The sequence below is a fragment of the Lissotriton helveticus genome, chromosome 5_1 (assembly GCF_964261635.1).
Source record: "Lissotriton helveticus chromosome 5_1, aLisHel1.1, whole genome shotgun sequence".
NCBI classification, from domain to species: domain Eukaryota; kingdom Metazoa; phylum Chordata; class Amphibia; order Caudata; family Salamandridae; genus Lissotriton; species Lissotriton helveticus.
This window is the reverse complement of record NC_136065.1, coordinates 32,390,570-32,404,310: the sequence shown is the minus strand read 5'-3', so window position 1 is coordinate 32,404,310 and position 13,741 is coordinate 32,390,570. Positions and strand designations below refer to the sequence as shown.

The 13,741-nt window shown below is 45.0% G+C and overlaps 1 protein-coding gene across 1 annotated transcript in view; it reads right to left on the bottom strand.

Moving 5' to 3' along the window:
- LOC144752366 (E3 ubiquitin-protein ligase TRIM39-like) overlaps positions 1–13,741 on the bottom strand; it is a 296,195-nt gene that overhangs the window by 33,585 nt on the left and 248,869 nt on the right. The window contains exons 8-9 of the mRNA XM_078640300.1: positions 940–960; positions 824–850 (exon numbers count right to left, since the gene is read on the bottom strand). Of these exons, the coding sequence (XP_078496426.1) occupies positions 824–850; positions 940–960 (48 nt within the window). The remainder of the gene's footprint in view (positions 1–823; positions 851–939; positions 961–13,741) is intronic.

Below are 13,741 nucleotides of genomic sequence, written 5' to 3'. Positions count from 1 at the left end.
CTCATTTTGGGATTCCTTAAATGCAAGAGCAATTTAAGGAATCGCTATTTAGAGATTTCTTAAATTGCGATTTCTGCATTTGGGATGATGCATCCCAAATGCAAAAATACCGGGAGCAAACGGCCAGATTCTGAGAATCTGCTCGTTTGCTCCCGGTATTTTCTTTGATGCATCTGCCTGTATATCTTTTCACAATTCCTCATATTTTGCTTTGATCCATATTTTGCTTTAGTGCAACTCCTAGTAAGTCATCTGAATCCCAGATGAGTTATGTGTATCCCTATGGCTGATTGTGATCACAGGTGAGTCAGGTGACCTCAGATAAATTGGCTCTAGTTAACTCATTCCACTATTTCCAGGTCCTCATAGCCTCTTTTTTTTGTTTTTGTTTTTGTTTTTGTAGAGTTTTATATAGCGCGAACTAGACCCGAACCAAATCAGGTATCAGAGCGCTTTACATAGCACAAGTTACGTTTTACATGAGGACACACACTTTCATTTAAAAAAAAAAAAACATTTTTAGGCACGAGGAGATTAAGTGATTTGCCCAGAATCACAGGAGGTTTTGGCGTCGTTACCGAGACTCGAACCCAGATCCCCAGGTCCGAGGTCGAGTGCCTTAGCCGTTAGGCTAACTCCTCTCCCTTAGTGTGGTTTTATGACCCCAGATGACTCAAGCCCCTTCTATTGGGTTTTTATGAATCCCAGTTTGTCGTAGACCTTCCCTATAGTTCATTATAACTCTAGGTTGTCCTAGTCGTGAACTCTGTTTCAAGAGAGGGTTCAGAGTTTTAAAATATCAGGCTCAATCCGTTGTACTTACATCCAAATCCTTTGACAAATTTCCACTCTGAAAATAAGAAGCACAGTGAGGGTTTAAGAAATAGAAATAGCAATGGAAAATCTTTTAAGACATGTCTTACCACACATAAAACTTACCCAGTTCTGCATGAAATGTAGCTGTTTAAAAAAGAAAAAAATAGATTAGATTTCAAATGACTCTAAAAACAGTTACTACCCATTACTTCTTCGTGACCCCTTCTCCCCCAAAACACTTCTCAGCCAAGTTCTCAGGGACCTGCATATCTGAAGAGCAGATTCTAATAGCATGTCTTGTTGCTCCCCTATTGCCACGTACCTGTTCTTTGGGCCTTGACTCAGCAAGTAGCAAATTCTTATAGGTTGTTTGGGGACAAAGAGCTATTTGTTCAGCATGGACAAAATTTAGAGCACTGAGGAGAGTGACATGGAATGGAGTTGAGTGGATGTCGTGGAATGGAGTGGAGTAGAGGGTTGTAGAGTAGAGTACAGTACAGTGGAGTAGAGTGGTGAAGAGAGGGGTACAGTGTCGTAGAGTTGAGTGGATGTCGTGGAATGGAGTGTTGTGGAGTGGAGTAGAGGGTTGTAGAGTAGAGTACAGTACAGTGGAGTAGAGTGCAGTACAGTGGAGCAGAGTGGTGTAGATTGGAGAGGAATAGTATGACGTAAAATGAAGGGGCCTAGAGTGACGTAGAGTGACATAGAGTGGAGCGGTGTACAGTGGAGTGGTCTGGAGTATAGTAGTGTGTCAGACTGTAGTAGAGTGGAATGGTGCAAAAAAGAGTAAAGTGGCCTAGAGAGAGCTGTGTGGAGTGGAGCGGAGTAGAGTGGAGTAGAGTGGAGTGGCATAGAGTGGAGTACAGTGTTGTAGATTGGAGTGTCGTAGACTGGAGTGGCACAGAGTGAAGTTGCGGAAGGAGGAGTGTTGTGGAGTGCAGTGGAGTAGCGTTAAGAGGAGTACAATGTCATAGAGTAGAGTTCAGTGGCTTACATTGGAGTGGCATGGCATACAATAGAGTGGCATGGAGTGACAGAGTGGAGTAAACTAGTGGAGAGTCATAGAGTGGAGTACTCATAGAGTAGAGAGGAGTGTTAGAGTGTTGTGGAGTGGAATGTCGTAAAGAGAAATGTCGTAGAGTGGAGTGGAATGGCGCTGAGTGCAGTAAAGTGGTGCACAGTATGGGCGTAGAGTGGAGTAGAGTGCTGTAGAGTAGCACAGATTGGAATATTGTGTTGTATAGTGGAGTAGCATAGAGCAGAGTGCAGTAGAATATCGTAGAGTGGAATAGGCACAGAGTGGTGTAGAATTTGTAGAGTGGTGTGTCGTAGAGTGGAGAAAAGTGGCATGGAGTGGCATAGAGGGAATTGCATAGAGTGGAGCAGAGTGATGTCGAGTGGAGTGTCGTAGAGCGGTGGGGCATAAAGAAGAGAAGAGTATCATTGAGTGGTTTGTCGTAGAGTGGAGTGGTAGGTCATATAGTAGAATGTCAGAGTGGAAGGGTATAGAGCGGAGGGGCATAGAGTTGAGCGAATTGGAGTAATGTAGAGTGCTGTTGAGTGGAGGGTTGTAGAGTGGAATGTCAGAGTGGAGGGGAATAGAGTGGAGTGGTGTAGAGTGGAGTAATGTGGAGTGGAGCAAAGTGGAGTGGAGTGGAGTTGAGAGGCATAGAGTGAGGAGAGTCGTAGCGTGGACTGGTGTTTGGAGTGGTGTAGGAGCTGTCTATGTTTTTCCGATACCAAAGTAAGGTTGAGTCCAGTGGATCACCAAAGGGTTACAGAGGTAAAAGTAGATAATACCTTACTCTCTATTTGTGGCAGTGTGGGCAAGCAGTAAGGATTCATCAGAGGGTAGTGTTAAGCATTTATTGAACACGCTCAAGCAAGAGATGACGTCACAGACTCAAAGACATACCTCAGACCAATAGTTTGTATCAAAAATATTTCTGCAAAAATTCACCCAAAAAAACACAGTAAATGTTAAGTTATGGCTATGACCAGTATCAATTCATGGCCACCCACAAGAAAGGTCAAAATAGCCTACAGGAATATGAGAACCATTGGGGCACTATAGCCCATTGGCCCCCCTGCAGCCCTAGTAAAAGCTGAACTGAGCATCTAGACACCCATCTTAACACAGATTTTTTTTGAATGTTACTGCATGGCAACCATTCCAGAAAGTTGAAGGGCTCAACTCTGGCCCCCATATACAAAAAGGGAAATAGAGCCTCACCTGCAAATTATCGAATAGTAGCGCTATATTTAAAGGAAGTGTTATGCTAAATCACTGTACAAAGAGCTTGAAATATTGTCCAAAGGGAAAAAAGGTGATTCCATAGTTCCAACCGATTTCAAAAATATATCCACATAGAGGATAATCTCCTGACCCTTACCAACCTGATCAAAGGAAGCAATGAGCCCCAACGCCCTCTCATTAAATGCAGTATTTATCCACTTTACCAACACTTTAAATAACATCAGCGGAGGCAGACTATGGGAAAACTTAAAGAAGTGGCAGATACCACAACATTTATTGATGGCAATAGAATCACTAAACAGTAATACATGGGTACGGGTCAAATTAACAGCAAATTGGGCGACGTCAGAACAACATTCTACTAACAAAGAGCTGAAACAGGGCATGATACTAGCCCTTCTGCTCTTCAACCTCTATATGGCAAATCTGGAATGCTACCTGGTGGTCCCAAGGATCTGCCTGCCTGCCTGGCAAAGCAAAAAACACAAATTCTGCAATATGCAGATGACATAGTGAGACTCGACAACACTCAAATTGGCCTTCAGAGATCATTGGACGCACTTGAGCAACATTGTGCAGCAAATTAGATGAATGTCGGTGGGGGCGGGGAATGAAGGGTTAAAGCAGAGATGAATGTCGGTGGGGTGCAGGGGCCAAAGAGCATCATGGTCACAGGGAAATAAGTCGGGAGTCATTGCAGTAATGAGTACAGATGCTGTGTGGGCGGGGTTCGGGGATATGGTGTGTGGAGGGTCGCTGTCCATACAGTAATGAGTACAGATGCAGTGGGGCGGGGTTCAGGGATAAAAGGGGGTGGGGGACACCCTTGTAGTAATGAGTACAGATGCTGTGTGGGCGGGGGGTCGCTGTCCATACAGTAATGAGTACAGATGCTGTGTGGGCGGGTTCGGGGATATGGTGTGTGGGGGGGTCGCTGTCCATGCAGTAATGAGTACAGATGCTGTGTGGGCGGGGGGTCGCTGTCCATACAGTAATGAGTAAAGATGCTGTGTGGGCGGGGTTCAGGGATAGGAGGGGGTGGGGGGTCGCTGTCCATACAGTAATGAGTACAGATGCTGTGTGGGCGGGGTTCAGGGATAGGAGGGGGCGTAGGGTCGCTGTCCATACTGTGGAAAAGTAAATTTTGCCATGTTCTGTGTCCCTACGCCTCATCCATCATATGTTATGTGTGCATGAACAATATGCATATGTTACTCCCCATGTCTGATCAAGACGCAATTATAGTTGTGTCCACCTCTGGTATGTCATTTTCCAGTCCTCGTGAATACTACGAATATTAGGCCTATGTAAAGCTACGTTGCCACGTTCCCCAGTGTGCACGTTATTTCATTATAAAGTCCCCGTTCCTAGGCCTCAACAGGGCCTGGACATCAGATTCAGCTCCTGTCTCCTGAAGCCTCGCTAAGGAGCGATACAGCCCCCACCTGTATCCTCGACCTTTCACTTACTTCCTGCCTCGCAGTGCCCGGTGCAGCTTGGCTCTGCCTCTGAGTCTGCCAAAAGTATGTTATAGTTCCAGTTATCAGTTCAGTCCTCCTTCTCTGCATTCCTAAGCTACTGAACTGCATCAATAGTTTCCGTCATTGTCTAGCCTTCACGTCTCCACGTTAGAGAAATACTGCATTTAATGGTCATTTAATATTCTTTATCACGCACTACATGTAGAATAATGCATGGTCCAGTCTTAGAATCAAGTTAGCCTTTCCCCTCATGACTTCTAGTTTATATCAACATGTTCCCTAAACATTAGATACCAGATAGGGTTTAGGTACATGTCGCTCCGACCCTCCAGACTTTAGTCTCTGCTCCTAGCACAGAGTTCATAGCCCCCAGCTTCTCCTAGTAATACGTCATTGCCAGTTTGCGTGCACCACCAGGTTAGAGGTCCCGGCTCCTTAGGTAGCCCCCTCCTATGTTTCCGCCCCATTCATGACATATTCTGTTACGTTTGCACCACATGTCTATGTATACGCCCAGTTACACCTACTTTTACTGTTATCTTTCGCGACTGCTACGCGTCACGCCTTCTGCTCCACCCACTGCTACGCCTACTGCAATGTAATGCTATGTGTTTGCGCTATGTATATAAGTTCATGTATTGTTATTAAAAGTTAGCGCGCTCATCCCAGACCCAGCCCCGGCAGCTGCCGGGCCTTGTCATTCTGTTCCCGTGCAGGTTGTCCTGATCCTGTCCTTATGCTGTAATAAACCTGCAGAAACTCCTACTACCTCGAATCTTGACTCTTATTTATTGAGCTATCTGTTATGATTTATGCCTAGTCAAAAATAGGGTATTATTTATTTATTTACCACATAATGGCGCCCGAATAGGGACTTGCCCTTTCCCCACGCGTCGGTGAAGCCACGCCGACCCCCTGACCCTCTGCAGTCGTGACGGAACCATACCGTGCACTGGCAGATATTTCTGCTCCAAGTATCCCTCAGGCCCACGGAGGAGACGGAGGAGGCGGTCCAGCATCCGAACGAGACGGTGGAGGAACGCGGCGAGTCCCGACCAGAGCCCAAGCCGAGAGTTCAAGGTCCGAGGTATCCGGAGGCCCACCCGTAACTGAAGTCCGAAGTCCGAAGTTCGTCGTCGTAGCAGTCCAGTCCCGTCCGAGGCCTTCCGTTCCGTGCTGCCCGGTGAGTACCATTGCTGGGGTAGTATCTAGACAGGACCAATCTAAATTGACTCCTGGTCCGTGGGTTGGTGGTACCCAGACTCACAAACGAAGTGTTCACCTAGGTGGATACGGGTCTTGATGCGTTCCTTTATGGGACCGGTATGTTCCGTACTGTTACAGCAGTGCATCCAGTAATTCTAGTCTGTTCCGTTCTCGAGAAAATTCTTGTATTTCTGCTCTCAGTATTCCAGGTAATATTCTGTTCAAACTGTTATTTATAATGTTCTTCATGTATTGTAATGTTGTGGTATGAGTGTGACGTGATTTCGTGTTTATTGTGTATTGTATTGTGTCCAGATTACAGTTCAGTCATGCCTATATTTTCCAAGTTACGTCAGTTAAAAACTAGAAAGGGTCTGCTGGAAGCAGCAGTTCCTATTCCGCCTAGGGACAGTCCAGGTCATTTTATGTATCAGAAACATGGCATAAGCGCCATATTGTATCTAGATTTATGGGTAGAGTATACCAAACAGTTAGAAGAAGAGTATAGATGGCCCGTATCGGGTACATGGGATGCCGAATGTATCATGCGAGTAGAGGAAGCATTATGGAAAAAGAAAGCCAGACAGTCACAGAAAGATGCCATCGAGTTATGGCGCAAGGAAGCTTATAGAAGAACCGAAAAGGAAGTCAGAAAGTCAGAGTTAAGTAGAGAATCCCAGGAACGAGCCCAAGAAAGAGAATTAATCGAGATAGGTGAACAAGTCAAAGCCGAACAGTCAGACAGACAGAGGCATGCCCTCATTAGGGGTATGTATCCTCTTCTTGCCGAGGGTTTGCCAAAAGCGACCCCAGAGGCATCCAGTAATTTCCCGCCACCATTAGTCCCGACCAAGCTACGTCACAAACCGACCGCAGCTGATATTTTTATTTCGTCCTATTTGGACGACACAGTCCCAGAATATGCAAATCCTGTTCGCGCTCCGCCAGTCCCTGTAAATCAGGCACTTCCCGCTCTTCCAGACACCGGAGTACCTGCTACGGTACCCCCGGTCCAGCCAGCATTTCAACTTCCCGCTCCGCCACGAAGAATGTCCGTCGATGATTCCAGTCTAGGGGCCGCAGGAGGAGGTCCTCCTCAAACCCCGCCGCCACACAAGCGTTTAACGTTAGCCGAATTACACGCACAAGCGTCCCAGCGTACGCCTAGACATCAGACTGTTGCAGAAATAAGAAAATCCCTTGCCGAATGTTGCTATGATCCAGTCCCAGGCGAGGATAATATGGTTTTATATTCATTCCGCGTAAGAAAGGTGACCGAGTATCTAGTCACCCTACCAAATATGAAAGAAGACCTAGACAGAATATATCGTTTCATCCGTACAGGGGATGATCCAGAAAGTATTGGCGAGGCCATGTCTCAAAGGAAAGCCGAGATCCAGCTCATGATATTAAAGTTCCTGATCAATTGTCTAATAAGAGAACAAGATTACCCGTCTAAAGATTCCGCCGAAATGAGAATCCTGACAAGGTGGAGTGATAATATAGCCGAGGGTAAGCACAAGACCGTCGGTGCCATGGAAAGTATGTACAAGAAAATCCGTAAAGAAATAATAAAGATACACGAACAACGTAAAGCAGCCCAAGTAAGCGAGAAAGAAAGTATCTCTGATCCTGAAGAGGAAGACGAGAATCCCGCCAGAATAGCGTATGTAGGAAAATCTAGATTTCCAGATCGCCATTTACGTCTAGAACACAAGTCTATTTTCCGTCATCCAGCACCAGAACAAGGTTCTCTAGAACAAGTATTTCAAGCTACCGATCACATTCTGAAATCACGAATCGGTTACAGTGAATTAAGTACTATGCATGAACAAGAACTAGCCCGATCAGCAGTCCGATGGATTACTGATTCTACCACTTTTCCAGACGAAATAGTGGCACAAATGTTTCTGAAAATGCCCCCAGCCGAGCAGCGACTGGTGGGTATGTATATGATCCAGCACCTCATTACTCTGTATGAGGGTCAACATTCTGATCCAGGCCCGTTACATGATGTCCTGAACGAGTTACTCCAGTATAGATGGAAAGGTCTAGGTACCGATTTAATTAGTGTCATTCTAGAGCAGCGCCACAAATATAGAACGTTTCTGAACCCGCATTTTGTTCATGTCTCACCCCCAGAAAGTAAACCATTCTATATAGACAGACAGAATCCGTTACGGGAAGTCCACCCGGTTAGAGGAACGGGTGGCGAAATGCAACGAGTGTTTGTATACACTCCAATAACAAAGATGGAACTTCTTGAAATGAAGAAATTAATTCCCTGTCATGACAAAGATCCAGCAGGGTTCCATAGAGAATTAAAAGACATGCTCCGTATGGGAGAATACACTTACCCAGATATCATTAAAATGTTAAAGGTCCTGTTACCCGCAGGGGTGTATGAAAAGCTAAAGGAAAAAGAATGGGAGGTGGGAGAGAAAAAGATCGATTGGACAGCTCTAGAAGCTGAAGACAAGGCTCGAGTACCAGGTACCGGTCTTGGAGATAAATGTAAAGAATTACCAGAATTATTGATTCAAGTTTTACCCAGATTATTGACAACTAGAAAAGAAGACTGGGATGCAATCTCAGCCTGTAAACAGAAACAAGACGAAGATATTAGTGATTTTTATTCTAGATTTGAAAAATGTTTTAGTATTAACAGTGGTCTCAAGACAAGTAGTGAGTCATACCCTCACCTTTTCGTTACTAAATTAGTCGAGAATTCAAGTCCTCAAATTAAAAATCGAGTTTTGAAAGTCGAAAGCACCTGGCAAGCAAATACTCCGTCCCAGATGCTCCAGATGCTCGAATACCACCAGAATAGAATCAGAGAAGAGCAAGAACACGAAAGAAAACGTATGAAAGACACGAAAATGAAAGTGCTAGTTGCACAATCTGTTCCTCAAGACAGTCAGAAGAGGGGTCCGAATCAAGCCAGTCATCCTGCAGCTCCCGTTAAAGGGAACTGCAATTATTGTAAACAGCCAGGTCATTTTATAAACGAGTGTGCAGTTCTGAAACATAACATAGCTACTGGTAAGACTAAAGAAAGACCACGTCCGCCTAGACAAGAACAAGTTTCACAGACTCCTCAGTCACAGAATGCACAACAGACAGTTACAGTACCGCAGCCTATTGCTGCAACACAGCATGTCACATCACAGATGTACCAGTATGCACAGTCCGAGTATCCAGAGTATCAGCCATATTCATGAAACAGCCTAGAGAGGGAGGCAGGTTTGCCTCTCATCGAGATACCTGTAGATCAAGAAGGTCCCTATGTTCACAGTCAAGTATTAGGGAAAGACAGAAAGTTTTTGATCGATACAGGGGCAAGTAGGACCACAATTAGTCATGCCGAAGTTCCAGGGGCTCCGCTCTCAGGCTCAAGAAATGTTTCCCTTGGATTTTCAGGAAAGCCTATCGTGAATGAGATTTCAAAGCCAGTCACTCTAGAAGTAGGTCCATTGTCCCGCACTACTGATCTGTTACTTACTAAGTCATGTCCAGAAAATCTATTAGGCATTAAAACACTGAAAGAGTTAGGTGCAGTTATATGCTGTTCCCCAGAGGGAATACGTCTGTTCCTACGTGACTTTAAGGGTCACTATGTATTACGAGATTTTGATTCAAGATTGTCTAAAGTTCCGCAGCATTTATGGGCACAAGGTCCAACTGATGTAGGTTATATGCAAATCACACCCCATCGTGTGACTCTCAAACCAGGTGTAGTGTTACCACGAATCAGGCAGTACAGACTGCCACCTGAGGCTGTAGCAGCCTTATCCAAAATTATTGACGAGCTCATGGCTCAAGGAGTAGTTGTAGAAACTGACTCCAATGTATGTAATTCTCCGATCATTCCAGTCATGAAACGTACTGATCCAAATGCACCCCCAGTATATCGATTGGTGATTGATTTACGAGAGCTTAATAAATGTATTATTCCTCAGTACCCAGTAGTCCCAGATATCTCTTCCCTATTAACAGCCATTGATTCTGAAGCCACGTTCTTCACTGTCATAGACCTCAAGAACGCATTTTTTAGTGTTCCTATTCATCCAGACAGCCAGTTTCTTTTCGGATTTTGTTTAAATGGAAGGAGCTATATGTTTACACGCGCTCCTCAAGGTTTCACAGAAAGTCCTAGTATTTACAGTCAAGCACTTAAGAGACAACTAGACAACATTCACATGCCAACTGACACTGCCCTGCTCCAGTATGTCGACGATCTACTAATCACAGCCCGTTGTGAACGTGACTGCGAGCGAGCGTCACTGACAGTTCTGTATTTCCTAGCCGAGATGGGGCACAAGGTGTCCCCTTCTAAGCTTCAATTCTGTGTCCAGCAAGTGGTCTACTTAGGACACTTACTGTCCAAGAGGGGTAGGCAGTTGACACCCGACCGTATCCAGTTGATAGCGAGTCTTCCCCAGCCCAGAACCCAGAAGGAGGTACGTGCTTTTATCGGCCTTACTTCTTATTGTAGACAATGGATTCCCCAGTATGCATTTCTAGCCAAGCCACTGATACAGTTAACGACACAGGAGGCAGCCGTATCGACTGTCCTCCCTTGGACATCTGACCATACACTTAGTTTCAACGAGTTAAAGAAAGCTTTATGTCAAGCTCCAGTTCTAGCTACACCGAACTACAGTAAGCCTTTTACACTTTTCGTTACTGAACGTGAAGGTACAGCATTATCTGTTCTCACACAAGATCAAGCAGGTCAATACAAGCCCTGTGCTTATTTTTCTAGCACATTAGATCCAGTCGCCCAGGCGTTGCCTGCGTGCCTCAAGTCAGTTGCAGCCACAGCACTAGCTATCAGACAAAGTGATTCCATAGTTTTAGGACACTCCCTGACAGTACAAGTTCCACATTCCGTGGAAGTTCTTTTAAACCGAACACAAACTCAGCACTTGACAATTGCACGTTTAACAGGTTATGAATTGACACTGTTCCAGCCACACATAGAAATTAGACGCTGCAACGTTCTGAATCCTGCTACACTGTTACCATCAGTCAGTTTGAACCCTGACCCACATGACTGTGTGGAAGTAGTTAACATTACGACAAAGCCAAGACAAGACCTGACAGACATTCCGTTACCAGATCCCGATCTGACACTCTATGTGGATGGTTCATGTATGAGAACTAGTACAGGAGAACTAGTCGCCGCGTATGCAGTGACTACCGACACCGAAGTTATTGAAACACACCGTATTGACACCCTGTCCGCTCAAGCAGCAGAGCTAGTTGCTCTGACACAAGCCTGTATACACGCCAAGAACCAGAAAGTTAATGTTTACACAGATTCACGTTACGCATTCGGAGTTGTACACGACTTCGGAGTGCTCTGGCAAGAGAGAGGTTTCATGACTTCTCATGGAACCAAGATTCAGCATGGTTTCCTTATTCAAGCTCTGTTAGATGCCATACATTTACCGACATCTATCGCTATCATGAAATGCAAAGCACATACGAAAGTTACTGACATTATTTCCCAAGGTAATGATCTAGCAGATCGCACAGCCAAGCTTACAGCTCAGACTCCAGACATTCAAGCTAATCCGACACAGACACATACTCCAGATCCGACTACATGTATGACAGTTAAGGACCCTACACAAGATGTCATAGATATCCAGTTACATGCTACTCCCGATGAAATCAAGAAATGGTCCGAACAAGGAGGGGTCCAGACAGATCAAGGATGGTTAACGAAGGGTAGAGCCACATGGTTTCTCCCCGATTCTATGGTTCAAGTCATTATTAATACCGCACATAGTCCAGCACATTTAGGAGAAAAAGCTATGTTAGACAGTATCCAGAACATTTGGTTCAACAAGCATTTACGAGCTGCAGCCAAACAGAAAGTCCGTACCTGTATGATATGTTGTCAGTTTAATCCAGGTAAAAGTGTCCCGGTGGAACAAGGTGGTTTCCAGCCCCCTGACCACCCTTTTGAGGTCCTCCAGATGGATTATATTCAGATGGAGCGATGTCGAGGTTTCAAGTATGTCCTTGTAGTTGTATGCGCTTTGTCCAGATGGACCGAAGCATATCCAGTTCCAGATTACACAGCCGCGACCACTGCCAAGCAGTTGGTTCGTGAATTCTTCCCTAGATATGGACTCCCTAGAGTCGTATATTCTGATAACGGTCAGCCATTCTCATCTGAACTCATGAAGCACGTTTCCCTTTTGTTAGGGTACCAGTGGAAGTTCCATTGTGTACGCCACCCCGAAGCAGCCGGTCTAGTCGAGAGACATAATCAGACCCTGAAAATCCGTATTGCAAAAGTCTGTAAAGAAAAAGGTGTGGACTGGCTAGTAGCTCTGCCAGTCGCTTTATTTTATATGCGTATGGTCGCACATTCTAGATCAGGTCTGTCCCCGTATGAGGTCGTATTCGGCCGTCCCCCTAACATGTGGGGTACTCCTAGACCCCGAAGTATTACCGATGTTTCATGTAATATGTTGACAGATTACCTAGCTTCCTTGATGTCTGCCCTCAACTCATGTCGTTCACAGGTTGCTGCCGCATTTCCAGACAATACCGAGGTGGCACCGCATGAAATCGTTCCAGGTTCCCTTGTGATGGTCCGGAATTTTGACAGATCAAGTCCGCTGGAACCTCGTTGGAAGGAGCCACGTCAGGTCCTTTTGACCACCCGTACTGCCGTCAAGCTGGAAGGCAGGAAGGGGTGGGTCCACCTTTCTCATGTAAAACTTTTCAATGGATTGAAACCCGTTTCTAAAAACATTTCCAAAGAGTCCCAGGATTTTAAAGACTGCCAAGACATTGCTCTTAAGGACTGTCCCGCAAAAGACATTGTTACAACCCCTTCCCTGATAGAGAAAACTCCGCAGCAGGAGTATAAGTTAAAGCTCCGGTCTAGTAAAATAAGTCAGCCAGTTTGATTGTATAAGTCCTCCCCTAGGTGAAACGGTTAGACTGTTTCTGACATGTATAAAATAGACCCCCATAGTGAGAGAGTCAGTCGAAACTCAATTCAATGTATCGTTTTTCTAAGTTTCATATTGTTTCTCAGCATAATGATTTCCTGCACCAGCTACGCATTTTTCCTGTATTTTCCAGTTCCTCATGTAAATAAGTCTACTAATGCTACAGTAGAGCACACGTTTAGTGATCTGCCTCCTCACGAATATTCATACCGCCTCGCTATGCGTAATAATTCATTTATCCGTATGTTACATTATTCACACCAGACCAGCAATGCCACTAATTGTTGGGTGTGTGGTCGACTCCCCCCTTTCCAGACACCGAAGGGAGTTCTGCCACTCTTTCCTTATCCATTCTCACATGATGGTTCGTGTGGAGCATGGTCCACGTTAACGTCATCCTCAACAGATATGTTTTTTCTTAACAGTACATGTTTCCCAGACAAGCAAGGTTTCCCCCACAGAACAGGTTTAGATCTAGAAAATGAAGTTTATAATTTAGGTAATTACTCGTCGAATTTCATGGTCCTGAATGTTCAGTCTGATACTACTCCAGACTCACCTGCTATTTCAGTACTACCAGTCAAAGGCGAATTATGTGTCCGTAGTTATGGTTCTGTACATATAGGACATAGTGAATGTACTACTGTTATCCAGTATAGTGACAGTGGGAAATCTATTTTCAAAGCTTCACGTCATTCTTATTTTATTTGTGGTCAAACTGCATATGTTCGTCTGCCCCTCGATTGGGAGGGAACCTGTTACATTGCCTTCCTACTGCCACCTGTTTTTCTAGCCCCACCCGACTACCATAGGAATTCCTTCCTAGTACATACTAGACACAAAAGAAATCTCCCGATTGTCGATTATACTGAAACCGCTGCAGAGCAATTCATTGATATAGATAAGGGTGTCTTCCCTTATTTAGGTACAGTTGTAAATAGTAAGCTAATCCGTAGGTTAACAAGAACCCTTGAAGCAGTAGTAGATGAGACTGCCTCCGCTCT